The sequence below is a fragment of the Crassostrea angulata genome, chromosome 5 (assembly GCF_025612915.1).
Source record: "Crassostrea angulata isolate pt1a10 chromosome 5, ASM2561291v2, whole genome shotgun sequence".
Taxonomy (NCBI): Eukaryota; Metazoa; Mollusca; class Bivalvia; order Ostreida; family Ostreidae; genus Magallana; species Magallana angulata.
The window spans coordinates 53,997,516-54,025,373 of NC_069115.1; the positions used below are offsets into that span (position 1 = coordinate 53,997,516).

General features: G+C 35.4%; 1 protein-coding gene and 4 non-coding genes across 7 annotated transcripts; 4 read left to right on the forward strand and 1 right to left on the reverse strand.

Moving 5' to 3' along the window:
- Positions 1-100: 100 nt before the first annotated feature.
- Positions 101-27,858, reverse strand: LOC128184591 (glutamate receptor ionotropic, kainate 2-like). 3 transcript variants are annotated; one of them, XM_052854140.1, is made up of 17 exons: positions 27,701-27,858; positions 17,934-18,197; positions 14,234-14,389; positions 12,071-12,346; positions 10,953-11,134; positions 10,735-10,788; positions 10,245-10,418; positions 10,029-10,070; positions 9,050-9,205; positions 8,535-8,639; positions 7,772-7,885; positions 6,590-6,784; positions 5,560-5,902; positions 4,397-4,614; positions 4,032-4,257; positions 2,358-2,620; positions 101-1,152 (listed from the first exon to the last, which is right to left on the reverse strand). In XM_052854140.1, the coding sequence occupies exons 2-17, from the start codon at positions 18,019-18,021 to the stop codon at positions 979-981; spliced, it is 2,766 nt and encodes a 921-aa protein (XP_052710100.1). In that variant the 5' UTR covers positions 18,022-18,197; positions 27,701-27,858; the 3' UTR covers positions 101-978. The 3 variants fall into 3 exon arrangements, with proteins under 3 accessions (XP_052710100.1, XP_052710099.1, XP_052710101.1); XM_052854139.1 differs by lacking the exon at positions 27,701-27,858 and adding an exon at positions 18,346-18,936; XM_052854141.1 differs by lacking the exons at positions 10,029-10,070; positions 27,701-27,858 and adding an exon at positions 18,346-18,933.
- Trnae-cuc (transfer RNA glutamic acid (anticodon CUC)) lies at positions 20,520-20,591 on the forward strand. Its single transcript has one exon. It is a non-coding gene; the product is annotated as a tRNA-Glu (tRNA).
- Positions 21,332-21,403, forward strand: Trnae-cuc (transfer RNA glutamic acid (anticodon CUC)). The gene has a single exon. It is a non-coding gene; the product is annotated as a tRNA-Glu (tRNA).
- Trnae-cuc (transfer RNA glutamic acid (anticodon CUC)) lies at positions 23,008-23,079 on the forward strand. Its single transcript has one exon. It is a non-coding gene; the product is annotated as a tRNA-Glu (tRNA).
- On the forward strand, positions 23,979-24,050 carry Trnae-cuc (transfer RNA glutamic acid (anticodon CUC)). Its single transcript has one exon. It is a non-coding gene; the product is annotated as a tRNA-Glu (tRNA).

Below are 27,858 nucleotides of genomic sequence, written 5' to 3' on the forward strand. Positions count from 1 at the left end.
TTGACTTGACGGAAATGGCCGAGCGATGTTCCGATTGCCTGTCGGTAAGAACTGGATCCCGGACGCTTCTCCAGAACGTTGAGAAACACAAGATCACAAACAATTTTTATTGTTTTTATTATAAGACTTATCTCTTTTTATGAAATGCTCCATGAAAATCAAGCATGAATATATAGGATACTTCCGACAATTCTTTTTGATTGCACATAGACATGATACGAAAAACATGGTATTCAGTTGATAAAACTAATTTGGCAAAAGTTCCATGCATAGAAAAAATCAGCATTTACAATTTAAATATACATGAACATATAGCAGCAGCTCTAAGCCTTTTACAATAAACAAAACAACAACAGCAGTCAGTAACAGTCTCTTTGTTATAATCAATTTTGTAAAATTCAAGCACCTATAGCAAGTTAACGACTATATATCAACACAAGAGGAAACTTGTTTTTTCAAGAATAAATGCAGAGTTTATACACAGAAACCTTTCACATTAAAGCTGAATGTGGAGACACTTAATGTAATTGTACATGCGTTATACAATGTACATCGAATGAGACAGATGTGAACCAATTTCAAAGCCCAATTAATGACGCAATATCTATTTATAGATATATAACAGATACATGTATAAAAATGTATGTTCTCCGGAATGTCACATTGCACTGAAATAAGATGGCTGACAGATGTACATAGATTAAGGCACTTTTATCTCGCGTATTTTTGTGAATTGGTCAGATTTGATCATGGCGGGTGTGACCGTGTCATGAAAATAAATTCTTGAATTAACATCACACCTTTATAGGTAGGACTACATATGTATACATACACACGCCAGAATGACCCGGACAAATACAGCTTCACAACAACTTGAAATCTGCATAATTTATGTTGCTGAAGTAAGAGTTTACATAAAATATTGACAGAATTCACTTTCATAAATAACACAAAACAAGCACACCGTACAGATTGTAGCTAGTTGAAGCCTATATCATTGCGTCCATTATTTTTATAACTATTCAAAGGCATGCTCTGCAGGCCATTGTCTGTGACGTCATAACTAGGCTTCCGGTGAACGGGTTTGGAAGACGAATCAAAACAACGCACTGCAAATCGTAGTTCTTCTCCTATTTCAGAACACAGCGATTGCTGAAAAAAAATATAACATAAAACTAGTTATGGAATTCAGTTTGATTTCATAGATATTTTTGTTGCAAAGTGTTTTTCATATTATGTCATTAGAAGAAACCATTGTTTCCACTATAAACTATTTTCACTACAATTTTCATTGTCTCGTCAAATAACGGTTTGTATAAATTTTGTTCTCTTAGATTTTTTTTTCACAACTGAAGTCAGCCATATAAATACACCTTAATATTGATTATTAGTTTCTTGAATACAGGTCTCTTCATTAAAATCGGAAAATATTGATAGGTACGTTTTTAATAACTTCTTAAAAAGTACTGCTGCACTTCTAACCATCAACATTTTGTGTTTTTATTTTATCAACTTGGCCCATTGCACACATATTTAATATGTAAAATCGGTTATTCTTGCGTGTCTCTGACTCATTAGGATTTAAAACTAGAGTACCATGTTCGACCAGACTTGCATAATAAGTCAAAAAGTTCAAATTCGGCCTTATCTCATAGCGTCAGATTTCAAGATATACAGAGATTCTGACATCTCATCAATAAACGGATGATCCCCGGCCGCATGTCTGCATTGTTAGATTTCATTTGATAACAACGAGCTTTGTCAACGTGCATGTTTATAAATGTATCATATTTCTTCTTTATATCATCGAAGTGTAATTATCATTATGAAGAGGGAAACATTACGAACACTATTCAAAGCTTATAGTGACCGTACCTCGAAATAAGTTCATGATCTCCAATATAAAAGACTAAAAGTTCTGTTGCCAAAAAAGAAAAATGTGGAGCCACCCGCTTAACCCCACCCCGTTTTAGCGTGCCTGGACTGCACTTTACAAAAGAACTTATGACAAAGTCGAAAATATTTACAGACCTATGAAATGGTTCTCAATGCATAAAATGAAATGGTTTAATCCCAATTCTATCAATTTCTATGATTATATTTTTACTAATATTGATCTGAAACATAACTGAGAATGCAAAAAAAATGAGCATTTATTAATTTATTCGCGAGTTATTCTCGTAAGTCAGGGCCCGAGATAGTTTTCCAGACGTTTTAAGTTTCAAAATAAGTCCTTTTCTACTTTTGAATTTAAATTCAAAATGTGTCCTTTAATAACTTTCAAGCTGAATCCAAAAAATATATAACATGATCACGAGAAATTCAATTAGCAAGGGACATGTACTAAGAATACCAACCTTATCCTCCTTGGCATTTTTGCGCGCTTTCCACAGGAATTCAAAGAAGGCAACCACCACGCCAGCCATGGTCCCCGCGATTAGCACCACGAATATTCCGCCCACATTCTTGATGGTGAGGGCGTTAGTTTGTTTCTTGGTGGAGTCTATACACTCTCCATCCTTGTTCTTCTCCTTCCACCACGTATTGTAAAACTTCTGTATCGTCTGGTCCTCTTGTAATTTTAGAATAATGCTGGATATCTTGTCTCTATACGGTGAATCTAAATTAAATCAAATAAAAATACACATAATTCATGAAAATAATAAATGACAGCATTGTTTCTGATACTGATACGATAAGCATAATAACATATCTTTTTTTCTGTACACCATTTAATAATCCGGTAAAAAGAAAGATAACTTGTATAAAACGTCGTGTCATGCCAGAACAATGGCAAAAAAATCCTTGAGACTGTTTATCATATATGAAGCGCATCTGGTTGGCATGATACACGTTTTTCTAATTATACATAATACATTTAAAAAATCCTTGATAAATTTGTAACAGTCATAAAAATTCGCAAATGTCTAAATGACATACACAACCCCAGTAGACTTTGCGATTTTTTTTTTCAGGAAATCGAACGTGCTGATAGGAATAGATAGACAAGCTTATCTTTTAAAAAGATTGGTGAGCTAGCGCCGTAACCATCCTAAAACACAGAAGCAGATTTTTAAAATATTGGTTTAAATTTCTGAATCGATTAATTAACAATAAGAGCGCACAGTGGTGTACCGGAATTGTGCTGGAGTGGGTTCTCATTTTAGAATTGTGAATCTAGAGTTGACTTCACATTGGCAATGACATAGCTCATTGACTGTGCCTTAATCATTATGTTTCAATTTCGAGATGAAAATTTTCAAGAACCATTGGTACTGTTGTGTAGCAATCGTATCTTCTCGGGCCTTTCCGGCAAGCTCGGGAAACATATCCGAGGTTGTTTTCCGAGCTTGAAGGTAGTTAAGATAAAGCTAGCTATTTTTTATAATATTTAAAATAACTTTGCATTATAAGACCTAAGCTACTGTTACTTTTTGACATTTTCAATAAAACACAAAACTTCATGTGAAGATGATAAAACGGAATTCAAATGGTACAGTCAATCGCAACTTCTCGGGCCTTTCCGGCAGGCTCGGAAAAACACCTCGAATGTATTACCTAGGCGTCCATGACAACCCCCCTTTTTATAGAACTTGATATAAATACAACACATTTCATGATCTGTTGAGATGTGAGCTATACTTCATTAAAGTAAACGATATACACTAAAATATAACACAGAAGCGACATACAAGACTGTCTAGCCGATACTTATTTTAATGAGAAGCGACTCCATTTTGTATAAAATTCTAACATCCGGTGATGTTAATACATTCGAGGTGTTTTTCCGAGCCTGCCGGAAAGGCCCGAGAAGTTGCGATTGATGGTACAGTTTATCTACAGTAGTACAGTATTCCCAGAATCCCCTACTATGGAGTCGAGCATGCTTATTCCAGTGAAAAAGACTAACGTAGTTGCTAGCGCTCGAGAGCGCTAGCAATAAATAAATAAATAAATTCACATTCTTTTTCTTTTAAACTCCATCTTCCTTTTCCTACTAAACTTTGAAACATCTCTGGATGCGCACTCACCTTGCGGAAGTCCGATGCCATATCCCTTTGAGTCTAACCACTGGCCGACCTGCATGAGGTCACAGTTGCGCTCCACCATGTACTCTATAGTGGACGACTCCGCAAAGTAGGCGTAGTCCCCATTCAGGACCCGGCCCTCACCCTCCTTATTTCCGGCAACAAACACAGAGGGCGTGGCAGTCTTCATAAAACTCCACATCCGCTGGTAGGTCGGAAATTTGGACCGCTAAGTAAAAACATCAAATGTTTATTTCTTACATTTGGTTCATAAAAACCAAATTCTAAAAGATTTGACTTCCCTTTTAAAGTAAATTATTCAAAGAGTATGCATTATTGCAAGTAGCTTCAAGAAAATAAAACCAAACCTCAAAGAAAGCCTTGGTACTTCCGGATCCCAGAGTTCCGTATTTGATGTCCGTCTGTTTCGCCAGGTCCTCGGCTCCTTGTATGGGCGACACCATCTTCTCAATGGTCAGGAAGGCGGCCAAATTAGCGGTGTACGAGGAAATTATAATCAGGGTAAAAAACCACCAACAACCGGCAACCATTCGGGTAGACACCGCTCGGGGGGCTATCTCACAACCTAAAGGCGACGATAGTTAAAACATGTAAGATTCAACTTTAAAATTGAAATATGGAAAAATTACAAATGCGAAAAAATCTGGAGAATTTCTAGATGAAAACTGCACGTTTACTTTTCCAGAGCACATGAATTTTTTTCCCTTATTAAGATCTAAATACAAGTAAAAGTTTTAACGAGTGCACTGTTTACAAGTAACTGTGCACATTTCTGTTAAGTTTTTCTACCAGCAAAATTTTAAGTTTAACCTGAACATATGTTATTGTCCATCAAGGAAAGTTTAAAAAGGTGTACACTTGTAAAAGAGCAATATACATGCTAAGAATATCTGAGTAAAAGTTTAATGGCTTGAGGTTTACGTGCACATTAAAATTCATGCGAGTGTATGACGACGTTTGTAGTGGTAATGTTAGAGGTAATGCTAGATGGACTCCGAAATAATCTGACATTTTATTCTTCATTTTTTTGACAATCCATTGAAATTGTGTAGCTTTCTGTAATGTTACATTATTTTCATTTTATGTGCTAACTGAGCAAGTTAAATGTGAGCCATGTCTATTGTGAAGTTAACGAAAACATGGAGCAAATATTTATTATTAGTATCATATCATGTCAAGTGCCGAGTGTTTTATTTATTTGTGACGTGAAATACTTATTTGAGGTTTTTTTTATTTTGACAGCGAATCACGTCACCCTCATATCTGTAACTGGAATTTAACAAAAATAAGGTGTATATATTAACACGGAAGTTATTAACTTCTCCAAGAAATTGGCGGCAGTCAAAACAGGTATCTTCTCAGAATTAGAGAACTTTCATGCACAGCAGTTTAAAATACATTTTTCTATTACTTTCTCGATGGTATGAATGAATTTCTGCCCAAGATTTCTGACAAAAACAGCACGTGGTAAATTCTTCGCGTCTCGGTTCTATATTATTGAGAATCGTACCTTGCTGCATGAAAGCTCCAATGGTGAACCACAGACTGTTGAGGACAGAGAACTGATTCTCCACCGTGTCTGTGTTAGGATCACAGGGGTGGGGGTTGCACCACTCGTAGGGGGTGAAGCGGGCGATCACAAACATCATAAAGCTCACACACAGGTACACAGCGATGACGTAGATCCACACCTGTGTATCCAGGGGAGACAGGAAGGAGAAGAGCTCCGGCGGTTCCGGTTTGGGTTTCCGGAACAGGATGGTTATACCGATATTCCAGAAGGGTTTGGTGAAATCTATCACTTGTTCTCGTTCATACGTGATCGTCATTCCTGCTACGGCCAAATCAGCTCTCTACAGAAAAACGACACCCAGTCACTTGTTTGTGGTCATTTTTATGTCTATCTTTCATTTTATTTTTTCGAGAAAATAAATCGTTTTATGGAGTTAATTGTTAAGTAGTTGTAACTCATTACCCTTGGTCATCTTCTAACATTTTTATAAACTCTGATAATTAAATAGAAATGTTTGATAGTTTTTGTGCAGCAGTGAATCTAGAGCAACTGTTATAATAGCTAAAACAAACGAGGAATGTAAAGTACGTTACGCTACATATGTAAAACAGTCATGCTATATGCTGGGGTTACACAGATATTTTTTGGCATCAGTTTTCGTTGACTCGGTATATTTTACAGTTTCCATGATATGCGTTAATTTGTGCAAAATTCTTATATTAAATAAAACTGATCTTACGGGTACATATTATATGCTTTGATAATTAATATTTGAATTTGTGGGTCGACACAACAACGAAATCCACGAACAATAGTGTTCAACGAAAATTGAAAAATTACCTCACAACACGTATGAATTTGCCCAAACAAAATGTGTTAACCAAGGGAGATAATTTGAGACATTGGAATTCGCCTAGTCGTAAATTCGCCAACTGACAACAAGGGCGAAAGTGGCGAAAATAAAATGTGAGCGAAAAGGGAGCAAAACTTTTCCTGTATACAGTGATACGCCACAAGATGTAGTTACCTTCTCCACTAGTTCCTTGACCATCCCGTTACACACCCCCTCGTCATTACAGTTGCCGTACTCGTTTTTAGGAGATACCCGGATCTCGTACTTGAAGCCCAGATGGCTGGAGATCTCGTTCAGCAGGTCAATACAGAAGCCCTCATACGTCACAACACCGTTCTCGTCAATTTTTTGGAAGACGTAAGGGTCGTCCTGGAATGAGAGGCTTGTTAGAAAAAACAACGTGTAATGCAGGAATTGGAAGATGGATGGATGTGATGCTTGATGGAAATTTACGCTGATGACGTAGTTGGATGAGAAGTGAAAAAATGGATTGAAATCCGATTTATGTTTAACGAAGACTAGGTATCTTGATCTGTGACTTGACTTTGAAGTTCATGTGTATACTTAACATGTACATGTACATGTGATTTCATTTGATTTGATGACTCTTCGTTAATTTAAGGAGATCTCTCAAAATTTCCAACAATCTCATTGTATAATCCTATCGATTTCAATATATTTTCAAGGCAAAAAAACCCCCCAAAACAATGGATAGAAAATGCATTGATGGATGATGGTCGGATGAATGGACGATTGGACTAAGTTAATTGATGAATAGGTGGATGCATGGCTCATTGAATATTGAGGCAGTAATAATTTTTTGAGCTCCTTTGTATTTCGTTGGCGTGGAATATTTAGTACAGTTGACTGTCATATATCATCAAAGATGACAATCTGTCGTTCAAATGCAGTTAGTGGAGCAGGTTGAAAGTCTATGTAGAAGTATTCACACATGTAGATGTATTCACACATGTAGGAGTATTCACACATGTAGAAGTATTCACACATGTAGATGTATTCACACATGTAGATGTGTGTAAATGTGCAGATGTATTATACCTGTAGATGTATGTACACGTGTAGATATATTATACGTGTAGATGTATGTACACATGTAGATGTATGTACACGTGTAGATATATTATACGTGTAGATGTGTGTACACGTGTAGATGTATTATACGTGTAGATGTATGTACACGTGTAGATGTATTATACGTGTAGATGTATGTACACGTGTAGATGTATGTACACATGTAGATGTATCTACACGTGTAGATGTATGTACATATGTAGATATGTGTACACATGTAGATGTATCTACACGTGTAGATGTATGTATACATGTAGTACTCACAAGGACTGTTGTAACAATCAGAGTCTTGTTGGCAAGCTTGTCGCTGATCTTCTTCCGGTTTTCTTTGACATCTTCGGTAATATTCACCCCCGTTTTAGAACCCCATGTTCCGATCTGAAGAAACAAAAATATACATTTATAATGCGGTCAGTTTGATTTTTAAAAAAATCTTTCAAACGTTTCCTAAAGGGCAAGATAACGCACGACAATCCCTTTCAAAATATGTCATGGTGATTTTTATACTACTACTGTTAATGAACAAAACCATAATTAACGTTAATTATTTATATGGCTTAACACTATTTAATTCATGCTTGAGAGAAGTAAAAATGGTTGTCGTTTCACATTTAAATACATTAAATCAGTAATACACATGTTCATTCTTTCGGAATATTTGTGTATGTAACACACCTTTGCTACGTTTCCTTTGTTCCAGTGTAAACTCTACGGTAACTTAATTGAACATATAAATGGTTTATTGATACAAGAACATTAACTACATTCAATTCTCTGCTGAATAGCTTCAGATGTGACCACACCGAGCCCACACATCGCCCTGAACCCTTTGTATGAAGCCATATAACATTACATTATACATGAGGACTCTACCATTAACCGTTCTCTATAGGATCAATCAATGCTATACATTGTCTTGGTATTATTTATGGAAGTGTGCCATTATTATTATTGCTAAGAATACGCCGTCTAGCTGATTAGTTCATATATCTTAGTGTAAATGTACGTGATCGTTGTGCATCTGCACCTTTCTGAGCCCAGGTTTGTCTAGTTTCGTTATGTCCAGCGTAAAGTCGCTTCTCTCGCCGTATTTCCCAAAATGAATTCTACCCGTCAAGCCTTCAAAGTCCATCTGTAAAACAAAGTACAAGTTACAGTAAATCTTCTTTTTCACATGAATTAACGAGGCCGGGTCTAATTTTTTCTGCCCTAGATTTTTGAATGAAATTTTTTACATTTATGATTTGATGCATTATCCATATTGACATTTGTCATGTTGTAGATTTTGAATTTACTGAGTGGATGTAAATACAAATTTTACATCAACTCAGTAATTTCAAAATTAAATAAACATTTATAAAATGACGTCGTTGATAAATCTTGAATTTTGTGAACATTGAATCCTTTCTAATCATTACAGCTGTTGTGTGACTGTCATCCATCAATACGCCATTGAAGATAGAGGAATATTAGGTATATCAATTTAAGGTAAGTACAATAATTGAGGATCCGTGTAATCTGATAAATGCCCTCTATACTGACCGTCTTCATGTAGTTGAGCAGGCTGATGCCGTCCTCCCAGGAAGTGGACGAGTTACACATGATGCTCTGCCGGAAGTTCATGTTCTTGGCATTTTGCACGCCGTGTAGACCACGTGCAAACAGATAGACAGCGTCGTACATCAGCGCCGTCTCCGTCTGTATTGCAGAACCACAAAATTAATTAGTTTATTTAATTGTTAAGAAATTTGTTCTTCCAATGCTCTGCTAACACAAAACTGAATTATATAAAGCATTAGAAAACAATGTATTTCATCGCTACAAACTACACAATATCATATGCATGTCCAACACAGCTAGAAGAAGATTTTGAATTTGATAAGAAAAATGTTTAAAATACATTTGAGACAAAGGTTAAAAAAAACATATTGTTACATATTAAACACATGCTTTGATCGTGCCTTTAATGAAATATTTGTCATTAATTTGAAAAAAAATAAAATGTGCTCCCTGGTGAAGAATTTCCATGCTTGGAATTTGTAGTGACAAGTGCTGGTTTTTTCACACATGTCACAGTATTAAGTTGTTATTACATCTCAAAATTCAAATAAACATAAATCTATCAAATCGTAAATTATTCAACAACCAACTTCATCATGATTTGTTGAATGGCTGTGCAATTATTAGAAACTTTCCTCCACTTGTATGGTTAACTAAATAAAAAAATCCATCAAATGCAATAACTAAGGATGTTAAAATTGAAGTCTGATTAAAATCAGCTGTTCTGATAAGCGAGTGCTCTTGCGGTAGCGTATCAGATCAACTGATTTTATTCAGATTGCTAAAATTGAAGGAAAAATAAAAATGAATTCTAAAGACTCCCTCTCTTCGTCCAAGATCAATTCGAGGTCTTTACCGGTATACATGTGTAACAGGGTTATTATTGTGCATAAACAATGGATACACAATACAAAACATCAAACATACACAACAGGATCACAACGAGGATGGTATCACCTACCAACGGTAAGTAAGAGTCATTTCGTGGGTAGAAATCGTTGGCCTTTAGTTCCGAACGGTCAGCGTTATTAGTCAAAAGAAAACATTTAAGATGCAACAGTGAAGCAATGCATTTCAAGTACATATAGTTTAAACATATACATGTAGTTACATGTATGAGTTAGTAACTTAACAACAAAAGATTGGTTTCTATTTTAATACGAGATGTCATTCTTACGGGGATTCCTGTTTGATCAATGAGAGGAGAGGTACGGGAACTGCTACTGAACATCTCGTACTTCCATTCCCCCATTACCGCGGAAACCAGAGGTCGTTCGGGATCCACCAATCGCATGCCAGTAATGTTCGCGCCTGCGTGCTTGAATTGTTCCAGCTCAACCAAGCCAAGATCCTGATAAAATGATTATAGGAGTCAGTTATTCAATTATTCAATTTAAACAAACGCTTGTTACTTAATTGTACTGTTTAAAAGAACGTTCCACATCATTCTTAATTTCGTGTATCTTGTAATAAAAATTAATGCTTTTTAGGAGATTATCAAAATTGAGATTTTGCGTGACTTTAACTATTAAATCATCATTAATTATGAAAATATAATGACATCTTTAATAAAATATTCAGAACACAGAATGCCAGTTTTTACAAATCGTATTCCCTAAACGATAAACATAACTAGTGCAGCATTGAGAAATGTTCATTTGACATACCAGGGTTGTGAACAAGTAATGGAAATATTCCGATACAGCATTAACCTGCAGGGCCTGCAAAACAAATTATAAACAATTAGTGAAAGACGATGTAATTAGAATAAAACTGGAAGTCCCTATATTACTAACTCAACACCAGTAGGAATTTCAATTAGTTCGTTAATTATCAAATAATACGTTTTCTGATCCACATTTTACAGCATGTTCTAGACTCTCACCTTTTCCATTATGATTCCAACTCTGGAAACATGACAGTCAATTATAATTCTATACTCTCCCCTTTCTTTCAGATCTTTAAATAAACTTATATAAGATTCCGGATTGTCGTTTATCTTCCGAACGGTGACTTTGGTTTCTGGAAGGTTCGATACTTTCAACACTTCCTGTAGTCGAATCAAGCCTGAAAAAAAGACCTTATCAATCAAAAAGAAAACAAACCGGGGACGATAATTAGAGAACCAATATTATTTTTAGCAATAAAACAGTTGCATTACTATAGCATCATTGTACATTTAAGGTTTAAGGGAGAGAATAGGTTTTGTCCAATAACAACTGAGTAACATTTAATCTCCCTAAAAGCTCAATACATCAACATTTATTCGGATCCTGTCTCCCTGAACCTTTTTAGGAAATCTGGATTCTCCGAACAGACAGGGATAACCCGTCTCTCTTTGTTCCTAACGAGGTATAAATCTATAAAACGTCTGCAAGTTATACACAAGTAAAGCTCGTCACTGGACAACCACTCTGACACCCAAACTCCCAAGTTATCTATCCCTGCTAGAAGTGAACGCGACTTGTAAAAGGCTCTTTCGATACAAAATCATAAAATGTCTGGTGTGTATCGATACTTAGTATCAGTATGACAAATGGATTCATTGTTTGACAGAAAGCAAAATGTATTTTTCACACTGTCTATCTATTGTAGAACATTTGTGTAAGAAAACAAAGTCATTATGTAACGAAGCTATCACAATTAGATTATGGAAAGTACTGTATGTTGCAATATCTTAATTACCTATCATACAGAAGCATGCATGAAAAATTGCAAATCTAAAAATGTTAACTTATAAATCGTTAGTTCCGTTCCAGTATGTTCAGACATCCATTTGAAAAAAATTGAAAATGTCTGTTTTGCACTTCTTAAAGTACACCATTTGAGAGCCATGCATGCTCTCTACTTAATCATATTGCACGTTTGCAAGTTAAGTTGTTAGGAACTTCCATATGCAGGCACCTGGCGTTATATATCATTTTCTAAAAAAAAATTATCCCCCTACCTAATAATACACGTGCATTATTAGGTAGGGTGCCTGTGCTTCCATAGAACCCTTACCATCATTGTCCTCGTATATCACTGTAAATTGTGTCCATTTCCAGTAGTCTATTAAATTTCGGAAGGCGGTACTTAGAGACAGATAGTATGGATATAGGTTGAGGGAGAAATGATCTTTATCCGGGTCCTTTGTGTCCGTGATGACGTCACGGGGGTCCCAGTGGGCCTGGATGTGAGGAATGGCGAGGAATTTACACATGGACTGGACGTGGCTGGAGGAAACACGTGTTCCTGGGCCGAAAATCACTTTACATCCGGCGGCGATTTCACGACATACTGTTGAAAAAAAGATAAACATGTCTATGCATCAAATGCCTCCACTTTTTATCATGATTCTTGATGGATTTCTAATAGAGAACACCTAGTCCCGATAAATTACATGTACATTGAATCGATGTATTCTTTCAAGACAAAAAATCATCACAGTTTTGATTTATTAATCGATTGATTTATCGATCGCTTAATTGATTGACTGATGCTGACATTGCTTTCAAATGGTATTTACTTGTATATATCAAACATCAGGCCCACAGGTCAGGTAAACGACTTTGTTTGACCCTCAAGGTCAATGTTAACTATCTTGCTTAAACCTTACTTGGTTCAACTTTTATTCACCAGACTTGATTATTTCTAGTCCAATTAGGACACGCGCGTTAGGTCTAACCATTCCGATGGTTGCATCATTGCAATTAATGTCTGTATTGATAAACAAATGGTGAATTATTCCAATGTTGATCGAGATCGAGCGATATACAGAGGCGTATGATTTACGTAGTAGTTAAGTCAGTCCACTAACCCTCCAGACACTATTTTAGATAAATTATCGAAATTGTTATACGCAAAAAAAGTCCAAATGGTTGATTAGCAATTGCATGCAATCAAATTTTTGTTCACCACTGCTTTACCAGACCCGATGTCAAGATATAAATGGAACCAATAGACATAAGAAGACCAAAACATCGGTGCATTTTACTCAATAACACGTGAAATCCCCAAGTTTCCGATAAATAAGTAACGATTAAAAACGTATCTCCAGTTTACACAAAAATCTAAGACAAACTGCCATTAATTAATCTTGCATCCCCCATAAAACAGGAACTTGGCAGCTCTAAGGGGATTACGTAAACTGCAGCTGAGAGAAGAGTTAGCTTTTCTATGGGATTTGATAAATCTATGAACCAGATCCTTTTCAATCCGCGCAGATTCTTAAAAATACTCCATTCATACAATTTGCCCAAAAAAAAAGCTAAATGTAGATTCTATGGTTAAACTGGGAGCTCATTTGACAGATATAAGGATGCTATTCAACTATCAATCCACGTAAATACAAAAACGTCGAGGGAGAGAGGAAGAGCCCCAAAGATAAAAGTTTATGTAGGTTTTTCAATCGCTCGTGTGCCATCGAAACGGGTTGTGAATTAATGACAAGCAGATGCTAGCTCCATCGTTTGGCCATTATCTCGGATTCATCACTTGGCCATCTGATCCCCCCCCCCCCCCCCAATGTCTTTACCGACATGATTGTTATCTGTTTCTGCTACCCCAACAGATTCACTGCACCAAGCAACTCTTGTTTACAAAAATATATCATAATCGGAACTAATTTCTGATGTTTGGCAACTATATTGTAATCTTGCAAAAAATCAAGTATCGGTTGAGCTGTTGTTTATGTTTTTCATTATTTGAGCAGGTACACTGATAAACTTTCTAAGATAGCGAGGGTCGATGCAAGTTGTTGTTGATTTTGTTTGAAAATATTTACCGATAGATTTGAAAATCTTAACTTTCCTTTAGTAGACAAATATACATTTATATTTAAAAGCAGATTCTCTTCTTCCTTCCTAACTTTAAAACAAATTAAAGGAATTGCATATGATGTATTGTAAAAAAAAATAATTTATAAATCCCTTAGATAACTGATATTTAAAACGATATCAAAGAATAAACTCAAAGAAAGGGCTAAACCTTAGGGATGATAGACAAAAATAACAGATCATAATAAGACAATTTTTCTTCCTGATGTTTAATCTATAGTGAGCACGTACAGGAAGAAAATAAAAAAATAACAATCTTCTATATTTTGATTAATTAGCTCGTCATCATTTCCCAGTAAGACCGGAAGTATAAGCATGAACTAGACATCACCGGAAGTGTGACCCCCACCTTTCTTAGAGACGTCGAAGCTATCATCCGGCGGCACTTCCTTCACAATGTACGCCACAAGCACCTGGCTGAGGATATCATTGTGGAGATTAATTTTCTGCATCGTCCACTTGAACGCCAGTTCAGCACTTTTGTGTTCGGGCTCAAAAAATCCATCTAAAAAAAGTAGACAATGGCAGACATTGAATCATATTAATTTGTAATTAGCCATGTTTAAAGACGCGCTCCTGTATATATTGTGAATACACAGCATTTACCCAATATTGCTACACGTTTATATGTGTATGGACTATTTTGTGCGTGAAATCTCTCATCGTCAATCTTTATACTGTGTGCAGTAATCGAGTGAGATGAATTATGATTATCCTGAATAATTTTTGAGGAAACGAACATGACATAGTCTTTTTCAATAAACATCCAAATTTACAAATCCCACTGGCAATACGTTTTCTTAATGTTAATCTGGCGATAGTTCACGCCCGTATTCTGTCATTTCATAAATTGTATCTGATTGTATTTGTATTTGCTACAAAAGCTCATTTTCACTGTTAAGCTAGGCACAAATGAGAATTAATTACACGATGAAATGAAATTATCATCATGTCCTTTCATCTTAGTGTCAGAAACTTTGAGAATATCATTGTATCATTTGTAAAGTTAGTATGCATTGCGATATGTTTATGTAAATTATACAAACAGCTGATGATACAAGTAAATAAAATACACTAAAAATCAATCAATATATGCAGTTTTACAAAATATGATTCATATCAAAGGCAACTACTTTATAAACTTCCTAAGGTAAAATTTTGTTGAGCACATGAAGAAAAAACAATGCAAAACCCTGCAATTCAAAGAGCTTTTGTGGGTCATTGCATATGGTTGTTTGAATGTGAATTTCAGAAAGTTGTGCTTGAGTTGTATTGTCAAATATGAATTTTTAAATGTATATAGTTGATATTCCTCTATGAAATTTTACCAATACTATAGTATGTTTCTTTTCTTTTTCATGATTGCACGTTCAGTTAAGGTTGTTTATAAAGAAATACGTATAAAATTACCAATATACATGCAGGAACGAGCACGTACAAAACTAGTACTAGTTCCATTCATTTTGCACAAAACAAGGACGACCGTGTATATCAGTGTGCAAACAGTTTATATAAACCATGTAGATGGCTATTTACTCGTTTAATTAAATCTCGTTCCTGTTAAGTCTTTGACCCGTGAGAATGCACCGTTTATTCTTTGTTTGTGATTGATCCAGAGATATGAACAAGCTGCACACACCGTTGGTGTTAACATGGGGAGTTTGAGATTTAATTAAAGGTGGATCGTGGCTATAACATCTCAGAGACCAGAGAGTTCAGAGTTCATCTAAACAATCCGAGTCCCCTTTTATTATGGCAAAGAAAAACTGGTAAATACAAACTCAGATTATTAAGAAAAATTATTTATAAGTGTTGAGTTTCTAACAGCAATTTAGTACCCTGACTAAATATGCAGACTTTCTAAACCAAGAACCGTTTTTTTTTTATTAGAAAAGTCTTAGAAAGGCAAAGTGTCTGTTGCCCGGTCTACTATATATATATACAAATGACAGAACTGAAACTTTTCATCAATGCTTGCTAGTAAACTTGAATATTTAGCTTTAGATGAAGAGTACATGTAATCTGTGAACAGGCCGCAATGAACCACAAAAAGCTATTCCATCTTTGCCCCAGGGGAGAGGAAATATATTCTGAAACCCACTCATGATCCGGCTAAAAAACTGAACAGGGGCCCCTGGGGGCCTGGACATTTTCACCGTCTCATCACGGACGCACTCTCAGCACCGAACCTCGCTTTCATGAAAACCTATCTTCCTGTTCTGTAGAAATTTAATCCTCCTCCGATATTGTCTTTAAATCGTTTTATGTTATAAATACAAAGCAAGTTTGGCCCAAGGGAGGGCTTTGTTTTCAATTTGTGTGACGATATGGCAGTAATTTGAGAAGATGATTGGGTAACGTGCCATTCTGCAATTTTATTACCTTTAATATTAGAGAGCTCTTTTACTGTAGGGTCAAACGAAATGATGTGAAAACACACCAAAAGAATGTGATTTGTTGAATATTACAATTTTATTCTGTAAAATATTTTGCCTAAGAGACAAACCATTTTTCCGTTTTTTGGCATTTCAAACGTATTAGTTTTTCTTCTGTGTGAAATAAACCATCTTAAACGAGCAGAAATCTACAAGTCCAAAAGACTAGCGTATTTTTAAATTTCTCTTGCAGCTACTAAAACTTTTGATACTTGTAAATATATATATAAGAAAGCTCTGCTTGAAGCACTTTAAGGGTTTTAGAGTGATAGGTAAACATTTACTTTACCGGCCCACAATGACGAGCAAATCACGGCCATGTACACCTTTCAGACGTGGCCATTTAAGAACTGTTAAAAGTAAATACAATTTAACATGTTTAGAATCAACACTTTACAATATACATAATAAAAAGGGCAGCGCTGAGAAGTTTTTGTCCGCGATGTTGTCATTTGGGCCGCGTTTTTTTTCACTCGCTGTTTTCTGTCTTTTGAGAAATTATTTCTGTTGTCAAAGCTGAAGAAATGGCTTTAAATTGAAAAGGAAATCCAATCGGCGATCAAATGGCTTTTAATGTGAGAAAAGAATTTCCTTTCAAACACTTTATTTACAAACGATTATAAATTCAATATTTTGGGTGTTATGGGTGTTAAAAAATTTAATTACATTCCAGTTTTTTCTTCTCCCTTTTAATTGATGTTCCGTCAGATACCTTTATTATGCGCGAGGTTTGGGGGAAAAAAAGGCTGGCGCGTTCAAATTCATAACTTGGGCAATTACAACAATAAGAATACTAATCGTGTATCGAAACCGATCGTCATTGACCAAGTCTCTGTGTTCCAGGCCGGTGACATCTGGGCTTGGATCAATGAAATGTTCAGTGCCATACTATCCTGGTCTGTTGTCCCTAGTGGCCACATATTACACAGATTTTTAAAGGCATAAATAGATAACTACCCCTGATTTAACATTGTCATCCAAAACAGCCCATCATTTTATACACCTAGGTACTTCAATTATTGATACAATTACATTCCTTTGAAACTGATTAATATTCTCCATATATATTTTCACCAACTTATATTATTGTCTGTAAAATGTATCCCAACTTTGCACCAGTATATGGGATATATGATCTTACAGATTCATGCATAAGAACGGCTCCATTGTGCCAGACAGTCTTTGTTGTGTGGGGGATGGTTGATCTGCTTGTAGATGATGAGTGTGTAAATATTGACTCAGTGAAACTGACATCAGCTCTCGGTAGCACCCTGCCAGATTCCCCCAACACATGGTAAAGCACTAACTAAACACACAAAGAAGGGGGAGGGGATTAACAGAAAAACGGATGGAATATTGGTGAACACGTAAAATTGTTAATTAATGGATTCCTCAGACAATTTTATATCTAAGCTTGGTTGTAGCATTCCTGTAGCAAAAATGAAACAAGAATTCCCTGTCTCCGTTTTCATCAGCTACACGCGAGCGCTCGTCTTATCACAACAAAAATATAAAAACGTTTTGACGTTAACTATCTAGCGAATAATAGCGAGAGGAAATTGGTGGCGCATCTTTATAAACAAAGAGTTAAGTAAAAAACAAAAGAGTACTCACCAACTCGGATCGTGTTCGGATACTGTTGGGTTCCGCAATAACCAAAGAAACTGATAGCACACAAAACTAAGCTCCATAGGTACGACATGTTCACAGTTTAATGAGAGACTTTCACTCTGTGGAGCACACGCTGAGTGAGGGTCCGCTCCTAGACGCACCCCTCCGCCATGTAAAAGTTACCGTGCACTAGCAGATTCCCCGATGTGGCGTCATAAACATCACAAAGAAATCCCATCACATGACGAGAAGATTCCCCCTCGGCATCTGAAATCATAAGCACAGTAGAGGAATTAAGTTAAAAAAAAAAACTTTACAAATCCACATGACAGTTTTATGCGAATCTTTAAAGCGCCCTGTCATAAAAGACAACATAAAAAACAAAACATTTAATTAAACTTGGTGGTAGACTTACTGGTTTTAAATCATAACTATTAAATTTCGTTGTACAAACAGATTCCGTTATTTCTCGTCCGTCGTTTAAAGTGAACGATCTTTAGCACTTGGGTACACCGAGAAACACAAGGCTTAACAAACAGCAGGAAAACCCTTGAATGAAGAGCTCAACTCCTCGACAAGCTGAATCAAACGCACATTCAAATAAAATTACACAAATATTTTATTAACGCCACCGAAAATCTACCAACGTGAAATCGGCCTGGTGTGTGCTATATAACCCCGAAACCAAGAATAAATCGCAAGGCCTTCCGAAGTTCTCTCTGTATAAAGACAGCATGGAGCGTCGGGTTTCATGCGGATCTGATCATTGTTGGTACTGATCTGTATCGATGTGGAAAATAATATTTATATTCTGATCAATACATAAAAACCTGGTGTCATACGAAACTGAGGGTGAGATTGTTTTCTCTGACAGACGGGTGAATACCACAGACACCCTTACATCGCGCTGTATTGTGCACCGCATTCATAGCGGCGCATCCAACCATCTCACTTCAACTGATAATATCTAACTCATTACCATTTTTTGAGAATTATCAAAGAATGGCTTGCACAAGATTTAACGACTTCGATAATATGCCGGTGTGGTTTTTATTTCCTTTTTTTTTTTAGAACCGAAACAAGAATACGTTAATTAGTCGTGGTTTAATTGAACAAATTAAAGGTCATAAACATACAAAATAAACGGTTGACATTGTCTGTTGTAATCGTATTTGTAACATATCCCCTCAAAAGCCGCGAATTATTTTATTTTTTTATTGTGTACGTATGTTGACGCTCTTTATCGGGTATTTTGGATCAAATAATGCCCGACTCCGATTTAGCAATCTCCTGTGAAAGAATTTATAAATCATCGGCGAGTTCCACAGCTTACATATATTTCTCCAAATACGAACTTTAATGTGCGATTCTCTGGACGATAAAATCGTAGAGGTTCATTTTATGATCAGTTTAGATTGTGGGCATATAAAAAATAAACCCTACAAATAAGTAAATGACCCGTATCATTTTTATGGTGCATATGTAATTTGCTTGTATATTGTCAGAGTTTTTTTTTTTATTTCATAATCACAGCAGTTGTTTATTGGAACTCCCAGCGCGCTGAGACGCCCCGGTGAGTTCACAATTATCACACCCCAGGGAGCAGGGTTGACAGGTAATAGGGTTACACTGGGGGGGGGGGGGGGGGCAGAGAGACAGCTGATGGAACCTTTGGGGATCGCTGGTTTGAGATCGCATAACAACCCCCTCCCCTAGCCCTCATTCAAACAGACTAATCACAATAGTCAAATTTTATAGACTTTTTTTAAGGGAAAAAAGACTTGACATCAAAAGTTAAACAATAATTAATTTAAAGAGTGTTCATAAAAAAAGTTAGCAAGCTACTTCCCATTTGAGACCAATTTTTTCTAGTTTATGTCTTTACGACAATAATTTATTATAGAGCTTTGGAAATAATCCTTTTATTGTTAATTTTAAAGATGCCTTAAGAGAAAATCGACATATGAAGTAAAATTATTAAATTCTGTTTCTAAATCACTCGTTGGTTTCCTCACCGACTTTTCGAAATCGAGTTACGAGAAGATTATTGCAGTGATTTTTGACACATAATTAAGATTTTCAATCTCGAATACTTGTTAGTAACGATGATAACACAATTTTGGAGAGTTTAATTATAATTGCGCAATATTGACGCACTAAAAATACTCTGTACCGTGGGTATAAGGGTATACGGTTGTCGAATAGGTACGGGGTACATGTATGTGGTATATCTTTTTTAATATTAATCACTAGATTACATAAAAGAATATATATACTGTAATTGTTCCATGTTGTTACAACATAGGTCACCGACCCACCCCCATCCCGTCCCTGCCTCCAACCAAATATAAAAATCTTTATCTTAACTTTGTACTTTATTTAAACATAAAATAAAATTTATGAATTGGTTATTTAGAAATTAAATTAAACATTATGTATAAAATGCATGTTAGTTTTTAAATGTCCTCAAACTTGATTAACAACCTCTCATTTAAATCTATATAATCGATATTGCTTTCAATTAGCTATCAACCATTCAATATTTAAATCCCTCTCAACTAATCCCCGTTGGGAACCTTGATTGGTACTTCCCAGGTAGTCTAGTGGTTAGGATTCCGCGCTCTCACCGCGGCGGCCGGTGTTCGATTCCCCGTCTGGGAAAATTTTTTGCAGGGAATATTGATTTAGCAAATGTACAAAAAACGAAAGTTATCTTTTTTTTTACGGAGTCGCCGTGACACAATTTTAAAATCACTCAACTTGAATCTCATCTCAAATCCTTTTAAGAAAAATACACGATTTGAAGTCAATGCTCAGACTACATTTTATGAAAATTGGTGATAGCAGGATGTACGATTTCTATATCCTGTTGTTCTTCGTTGCCTTTTCTAACTAGTAAATATTTGCATGGTGATTGCACATTAACATCTACCAAATTTAGTTTTTTTTTTGTGGGATTTTTTTCACCCCCCCCCCCCCCCGCTCCTTATACCCTATGTACAGGGTAACGGTTGTCAAATAGGTACAAGTATGTGGTACATCTTTTATAATATTATTCACTAGATTACATAAAAGCATATATATTGTATCATGTTATTACAACACAGGTCAGCGACTCAAACCCCCAATCCCCGCCCCGACCTCCAACCAATTAAAACAATCTTTTTTCTTAACTTTTTACTTTTTATATTAATTGAATTAAATTTATCAATTAATTATTCAGAAATTAAATCAAATAATTTATATAATGTATGTCATTTAGTTTTTGAATGTCCTTAAACTCGATTGACAACTTCTCATTTAAAACTTTATAATCAATACTGCTTTCAATTAGCTATCAACGATTCAATATTTAAATCGATTCCTCCCGTTTAATCCCCGTTGGATAAATCTTTCATAAATCCCAGGTAGTCTAGTGGTTAGGATTCCGCGCTCTCACCGCGGCGGCCGGGGTTCGATTCCCCGTCTGGGAAATAGTTTTTGTTCACTGCAAGTTGTACGTAACTGTGTATTAATTTTCAATACAAGTTCATACAATAGGTATTTTTTAAAATATCATAATTGAAATACTTTCACCGGTTAAGAATTTTCTTTCACAGTATTCAACCAAAAAATACGTTTTAGAAATTTGGAAAGTTAAAAATTTTATTGTTCTCAACCACCCCTGCGAATGTGTTCGGAATGTTTTCTTTATCGTTGCTAAGTAAGTAATAAATCCAGAGGTGCTCGAATGAAAGTTCACGAGACTTCACCGATATTGGTTCACTTCCTGTGAAATTTCGAGCGGAAGTATAAGTGTTCGGATAATATTCTCAAAATACGTAAGTACTGGTCGTTTTTCATATCACATCCTACTATGATTTATGTTAAAACAGGAAAAGCTTTCAAGATGTATGTCTTATTTTACCATCTAGCAGTTATTTATATTAAACGATAATATTCAGAACAGAGTTATCGTTCGTGTTCAAACACGTGTAGAGTGGTTGAAAATATAACCATTGGGTTGCTTGATAAAATCATAGCCATGTTTGATGCTTGTGGTGTGCAATACCATGTTTTAAAAAAAATAATGGGTGTCTGTTTTGCATTAAAACTTAGAATATCGAGCCATTTTCAAGGAACATTCTGCATAAAATGGTATAGTCTGTTTCACTATTGATGTTATTACTAGGTCTGGCGCGGATCGAAAATTAATCCTGAGGAGGGATCTCTTTTAAACATGTTAGTTGTTGCAACAGCAGACAAAAACTAATTTTTGTATAGTCACATTTATTTCTAGAACACATTTTATTCACCAATTAATGAAGATAAAGTTTAAAATCAATAAACCTCTAGATTTTATATTTGACTACTATATTAAGAACCTAGATACATGTACTGTGAAATAGACTTTATACACGAGGTACGATTTTTACTGCGAAACTGAAAGGGTCAAATAAAACCACGTGGTCTAAAATTTGAATGACAATAACATTCGCAGGGGTGAACGGGATTCGAACTCATGACCTACAGGATTGTAGTGAACCCTCTCACCCAATGCGTTACACTGTTAGATGTCGATGATGGGAAAGAAACCATTTAAAAAATTATACTTAATTTTATTGCTTATTTCGATAAATGATACGACACAACGTGAAGGTGTCACATACCACATTGCTTGTAAGTATTGAATTTCCCAATTATCAAATTAATTCTATTCATTTAACAAATTTTTCAAAAGAGCGGTCCCCATACAATTCGCCTCAGTTTGAATTAGCCAGGACCGGAATTGCATGCTTCCAGATTTACTTTTTTGCGTACTGCATCATCAAAAAGTGGTATATAGAGCCACCTTAAGAATGAATATTGCATAATAAGTGGAACAGAAGGTTTAATGACTTTATCGTCAATTATATCAACTGAAATCAAAATTAACTGTCACCTACCCCAAAAAGAGGGAAATATGTACATAGGTGTTTCCTTTTTGGATACATAAAAAACTACATATAATTGTAAATTACATATATATGTAATTAAGATTAACTTGTAACGAGCAACGATATCTATGGATATCCAGATAAATATTAGTAAGTCAACTTCCCAGGTAGTCTAGTGGTTAGGATTCCGCGCTCTCACCGCGGCGGCCGGGGTTCGATTCCCCGTCTGGGAAATTAATTTTGTCTCGGTTTGATATCTGTTCCCACCTTTCCTCCCCGTTTCTAAAATCATAACGAACAATGTCTTTTTGTGATCACTTTATAATACTTGTTTTCTAAGATTAACTGAAGTTTTCGGTGATTTAAATTAAATAAGTAAATCAAAGAGAGTAAATCATGAGCTTAAACATACGATATTTTTTGAATAATTGTTTTGAAAAATTGCAAAACTAATTTACGTTGTTGAAAACAACATAAAATAACAAACAAGAGGCACATGGGCCATATCGCTCACATAAGTATCTTGTAATTCTCAACAGCTTTTTTTTATTCCTTTGATTTCCTAATACAAGTATAAAGCTCTGAACGTTAGTAATATTTATCATGTAATCCAATAGAATTTTCCTTCTTATTCTTAATCGGAAAACGTACACTACTCTATCAACAAAACGTTATCAATGTATAATAATGCATAGTCACGTGGTTATAATCGTTGGACGTAGAGATGAAATTGATTCTGCATTGCAATATGAATGAGCCTCAGTGAGAAAATTCCAAAGAAGTTGTGGCCTTGGGGATAGGGGAGAGAGTATTGTTTACTCTTAAGCTATTGTGTGCTTTGTGGGAAGACGTATGTTATAAAATTTCTTCTTTCATTCATCGACTCAAGGCATGACTAAAAATTCCGCACACAAAGTTCTTTAGCAAATTCCGTCGGACGTATTTTTATTTTACAGCCATATTTGTGTTGGTCTTATTTTTTATATTATATAATAAGTGTTACCTATATTTTCTTCTTTATGACTACCCCCCCCCCCTGCCCCCCCCCCCCCCAAAAAAAAAAAACCGGGGAAAACACTAAAACTTTTATCATCCGATAAGAAATTTTTCCCCGCATATCACCTATAACAGTTCCCAGGTAGTCTAGTGGTTAGGATTCCGCGCTCTCACCGCGGCGGCCGGGGTTCGATTCCCCGTCTGGGAAATTACTTTTGTACATTGCAAATTATTATATTTGATATACCTTTTTAAGGAGAAACTGAAAATGCAATTTTTCTGGTAAAACCGATCTTGACTGTAACTCAACCGATCCCGACTAGAATTTATTAACGGGAGAAAACATATATAGGTGCCTGCTGTTGAATCCGATTCATTTATTCTTATATACTTGAAAAAAATACGTATCAAAATAAGTCAATTTATAAACTGACAATGTTTTGACGTTTCATAGAAGTAGTACGGTTTGTTAATCTATATTTAAGGAATGAATTCAATATTTTTTTGTTTTATACGATATAAAATGGTTTGGGGCAGTTTACGCTTATAAGTTTATAAAAAAGCGTAAACTGTTTCAAACCATTTTATATCGTATAAAACTAATAAATATTGAATTCATTGCTTATAATTTAATTTTTTTTACTCTTCATTGTAGATAAAAACGGCCATTTGACCTTTAAAATAACGTAAAATTGTACAAAATTCAAACGTAACGTCAGGCGCATTGATACATTTTTGACGTTAGACTAAGTCTTACTATGACGTAGGCAACATTCTTTATACGATATAAAATAATTTTTTTAGCCAATCAGAAAGCGTGTTACAACCAGAATTAAATTATTTTCTCATAATTGATTTCACGGTGGAAATTACATTAATTGTTTTAGCTTTTAATTTTGTGAAAATTTTAATTTGGATCATTTTTCATTTTTTAAGTTATCTGTATTAATGAAGCGCCCAACCAGTTTAAAGGGGGGGGGGGGGGTACATGTACGATTGCAGCTATTTTGTCTGAATTTTTCCACCCAGAAAGTTATGGGGGAAATTGAATAAAATAATTTGTAATTGATTTCAACTATCAAGATTATAATTATTTGGATGCGTGTGTCAATCTCTAAATAAAGCAATGTCTACCTACCGTTAATTAAGTCGCGATCGGGATTTTTTCTTCTTCCAAATTTTAGCAACACTCATTATACATTGTAACAGTTAATAGACCTTGATATATAAAAACTATTACAGCGCTGATATCTTTAATGGGTCAATCGAACTTCTATTTATAATGAATACGAGATTTTTTCTCTCTGGTCCATCCTTTTTGTTCTTATTTTCAGACTTAATTGAAAATAGATGTGTCTCAAAAGAGAACTGAGTGACATATATATCTGGTAGTTTATAAACCTCTTTCAATTGGTCGAAAAAATGCATGGTAATTTATATACCTCTTTCAAATGGTCGAAAAAATACATCTGAAATTCTGCAAAGAAAAAGGACAGTTTACGATGGATTCAAAAAGGCTTTACTCCATTACGCAATACAGGTTAATCTGTTGATGATATAAGCGATTCTCGTTGGTGATATAAGCGATTCTCGTTTCCCTCAGACATTGAACGTGATTGAATATCACAAGAAATCACTGATAATTTCTAAGAACATTACTCGACAATTACTGTTTGCTGTATTTATGCATAATCTGATTGACTAATTGCACAAACACAAAATGGAGCTTTATACAATCAAATATAAGACTTGTATTAAAGCTTCTAAGGACATCATCATTGGCTTTGTGGTATAAGAACATAAAGCATGTCTAATGATGTGTCTGTATGAAATTGTGAACATTGTATGTAAGGAGAGATTGGCATCTCTGGTACATATACATTGTTAATGGTTTCAAGACATTCCCTAGTGTTCTGGTACTTTCTTTCCTCAGCCCTCTTTATAATTTTATATTATACCAGTTTCATTGAATCGGTAAAAACCTCTATGTAGGAAAATGAAAATTAACACAAAGCCCCATGAACTTGTTAGGTTTACCTGATCTGGATATGGTAACCAACCACAAAATAACAACTCCATGTAGCTTGCTCATGAACGATAACATTTACATGATTAAACGATTCATAAAATTATACCAGTCTCTAAAATGAAAACCTACGCTAAGTTTGGGCGAAAAGAAAGTTCCATTGTCAGACACGAACAGACAAGGCAGGCCATCAAATGACGTGATATAGTTTCAGAATCGTTATTCTGTCAAACACACGTAAAAAACAAGACAGACCGCTATAAATAGAGAGAACTCGCAAAGAAGACAATCTGCAATTTCCTGCCAGAGGCAAACCTAACCAAATAAATAAAATCGGAACCGAAGCTCGTTTCATTATGGTATTTAGACCCAAACTTGATTGTTGTTTATCCTAATTCCCTAAGAGGCAACTCTGTCTGAAGTAAGAGAACGCCGGATTTATCAGAGACTGTAAGTAAGGGAAGAAAATCTATAACTAGGCTTAGAGTAAGACATCTCGCCACTAAAGATGTCATAATGAGAGCATGCCCAGATAGGGAAATCCTATAATCCAAACATCATCTGTGCCGCACTTTGACTGTTGGCTCCAGAGAATTCAATCCAACATTTTACGACAGGAAGAAGAGCCGGAAATAGTATGTCAATCTATGATCTCAGTTTCAAAAGCTCTTCGTTTATTTAGCCTAAAACAATAAAATTTAAACGCCATTTTCACGCAGACCTTAATCAATCACCTTCCTATAGCTCTATCTAAAGCATTTTTTGCTAGCGCTCTCGAGCGCTATCAACTACGTTAGTCTTTTTCACTGGAATACGCATGCTCGACTCCATAGTAGGGGATTCTGGGAATACTGTACTACTGTAGATAAACTGTACGATTTGAATTTCGTTTTATCATCTGCACATGAAGTTTTGTGTTTTATTGTAAATGTCAAAAAGGACCAGTAGCTTAGGTCTTATAATGCAAAGTTATTTTTAATATTATGATAAATAGCTAGCTTTATCTTAAATTCCTTCAAGCTCGGAAAACAACTTCGGATGTTTTCCGAGCTTGCCGGAAAGGCCTGAGAAGATACAATAGCTACAAAACAGTATCATTGCTTCTTGAAAATTTTTACCTTGAAATTGAAATTACAGTACATACATAATGATTAAGGCACAGTCAATGAGCTATGCCATTGCCGACGTGAAGCTCACTCTAGATTGAGATCCCACTTCAGCACAATTCCGGTACACCACTGTATTCCTGTTGTTAATTAATCAATTCAGAAATTGAAACCAATGTTATAGAAATCTGCTTCTTTGTTTTACAATGGCTACAGCGCTAACTAACCAATTTTGTTTTAAAAAGATAAGCTTGTAAGAACTTATAGATTAATCATTATGATAAAAGGTTTCATGTAAAACAAATTTTTAATAATTATATATACCATTATAGATAGAGTGAATTATATAAACAGCTATTATAAGTCCGCATATGCCTTTGAATCTTAAACATGTGCAACTATTACTAATTACACACGTGTGCACATTCATCCAAAGCTATACCAGTATTTTGCTTGGATAACACTCAGTTAAAGAAACATTTACATTGCAAAATATTCAATGTAAATGAAAAACACCTGATTCCAACGCCAGCGCCGGTGAGCACTTTCACCTCGAGAGTTCCAATCTAGCACCAACTTCTGATCAGGTGTCTTATAACTCTACTCACACTGGGCGAGCTATCAAAACTAGTGCCGTCTACACTGAAACCAAGAGCCCACTTAATCTACAGAAAACAAGCCTTGTTTACTTTGTAAATATGTTTTACAGAAATTCATCCAACATACCTTCACAAACCAGTTAAGCAAAACAGCTCCTGTTAATCCATTTATCCAATTTACAACTGCTGAAATTCACAACAACCTCAGCAATTTTTTTTAACGATTTTAAGATCTGGTATAACCCACTGAGGCCACGTGTTCCCCAGTTGGCGCGCGTCCCAGCG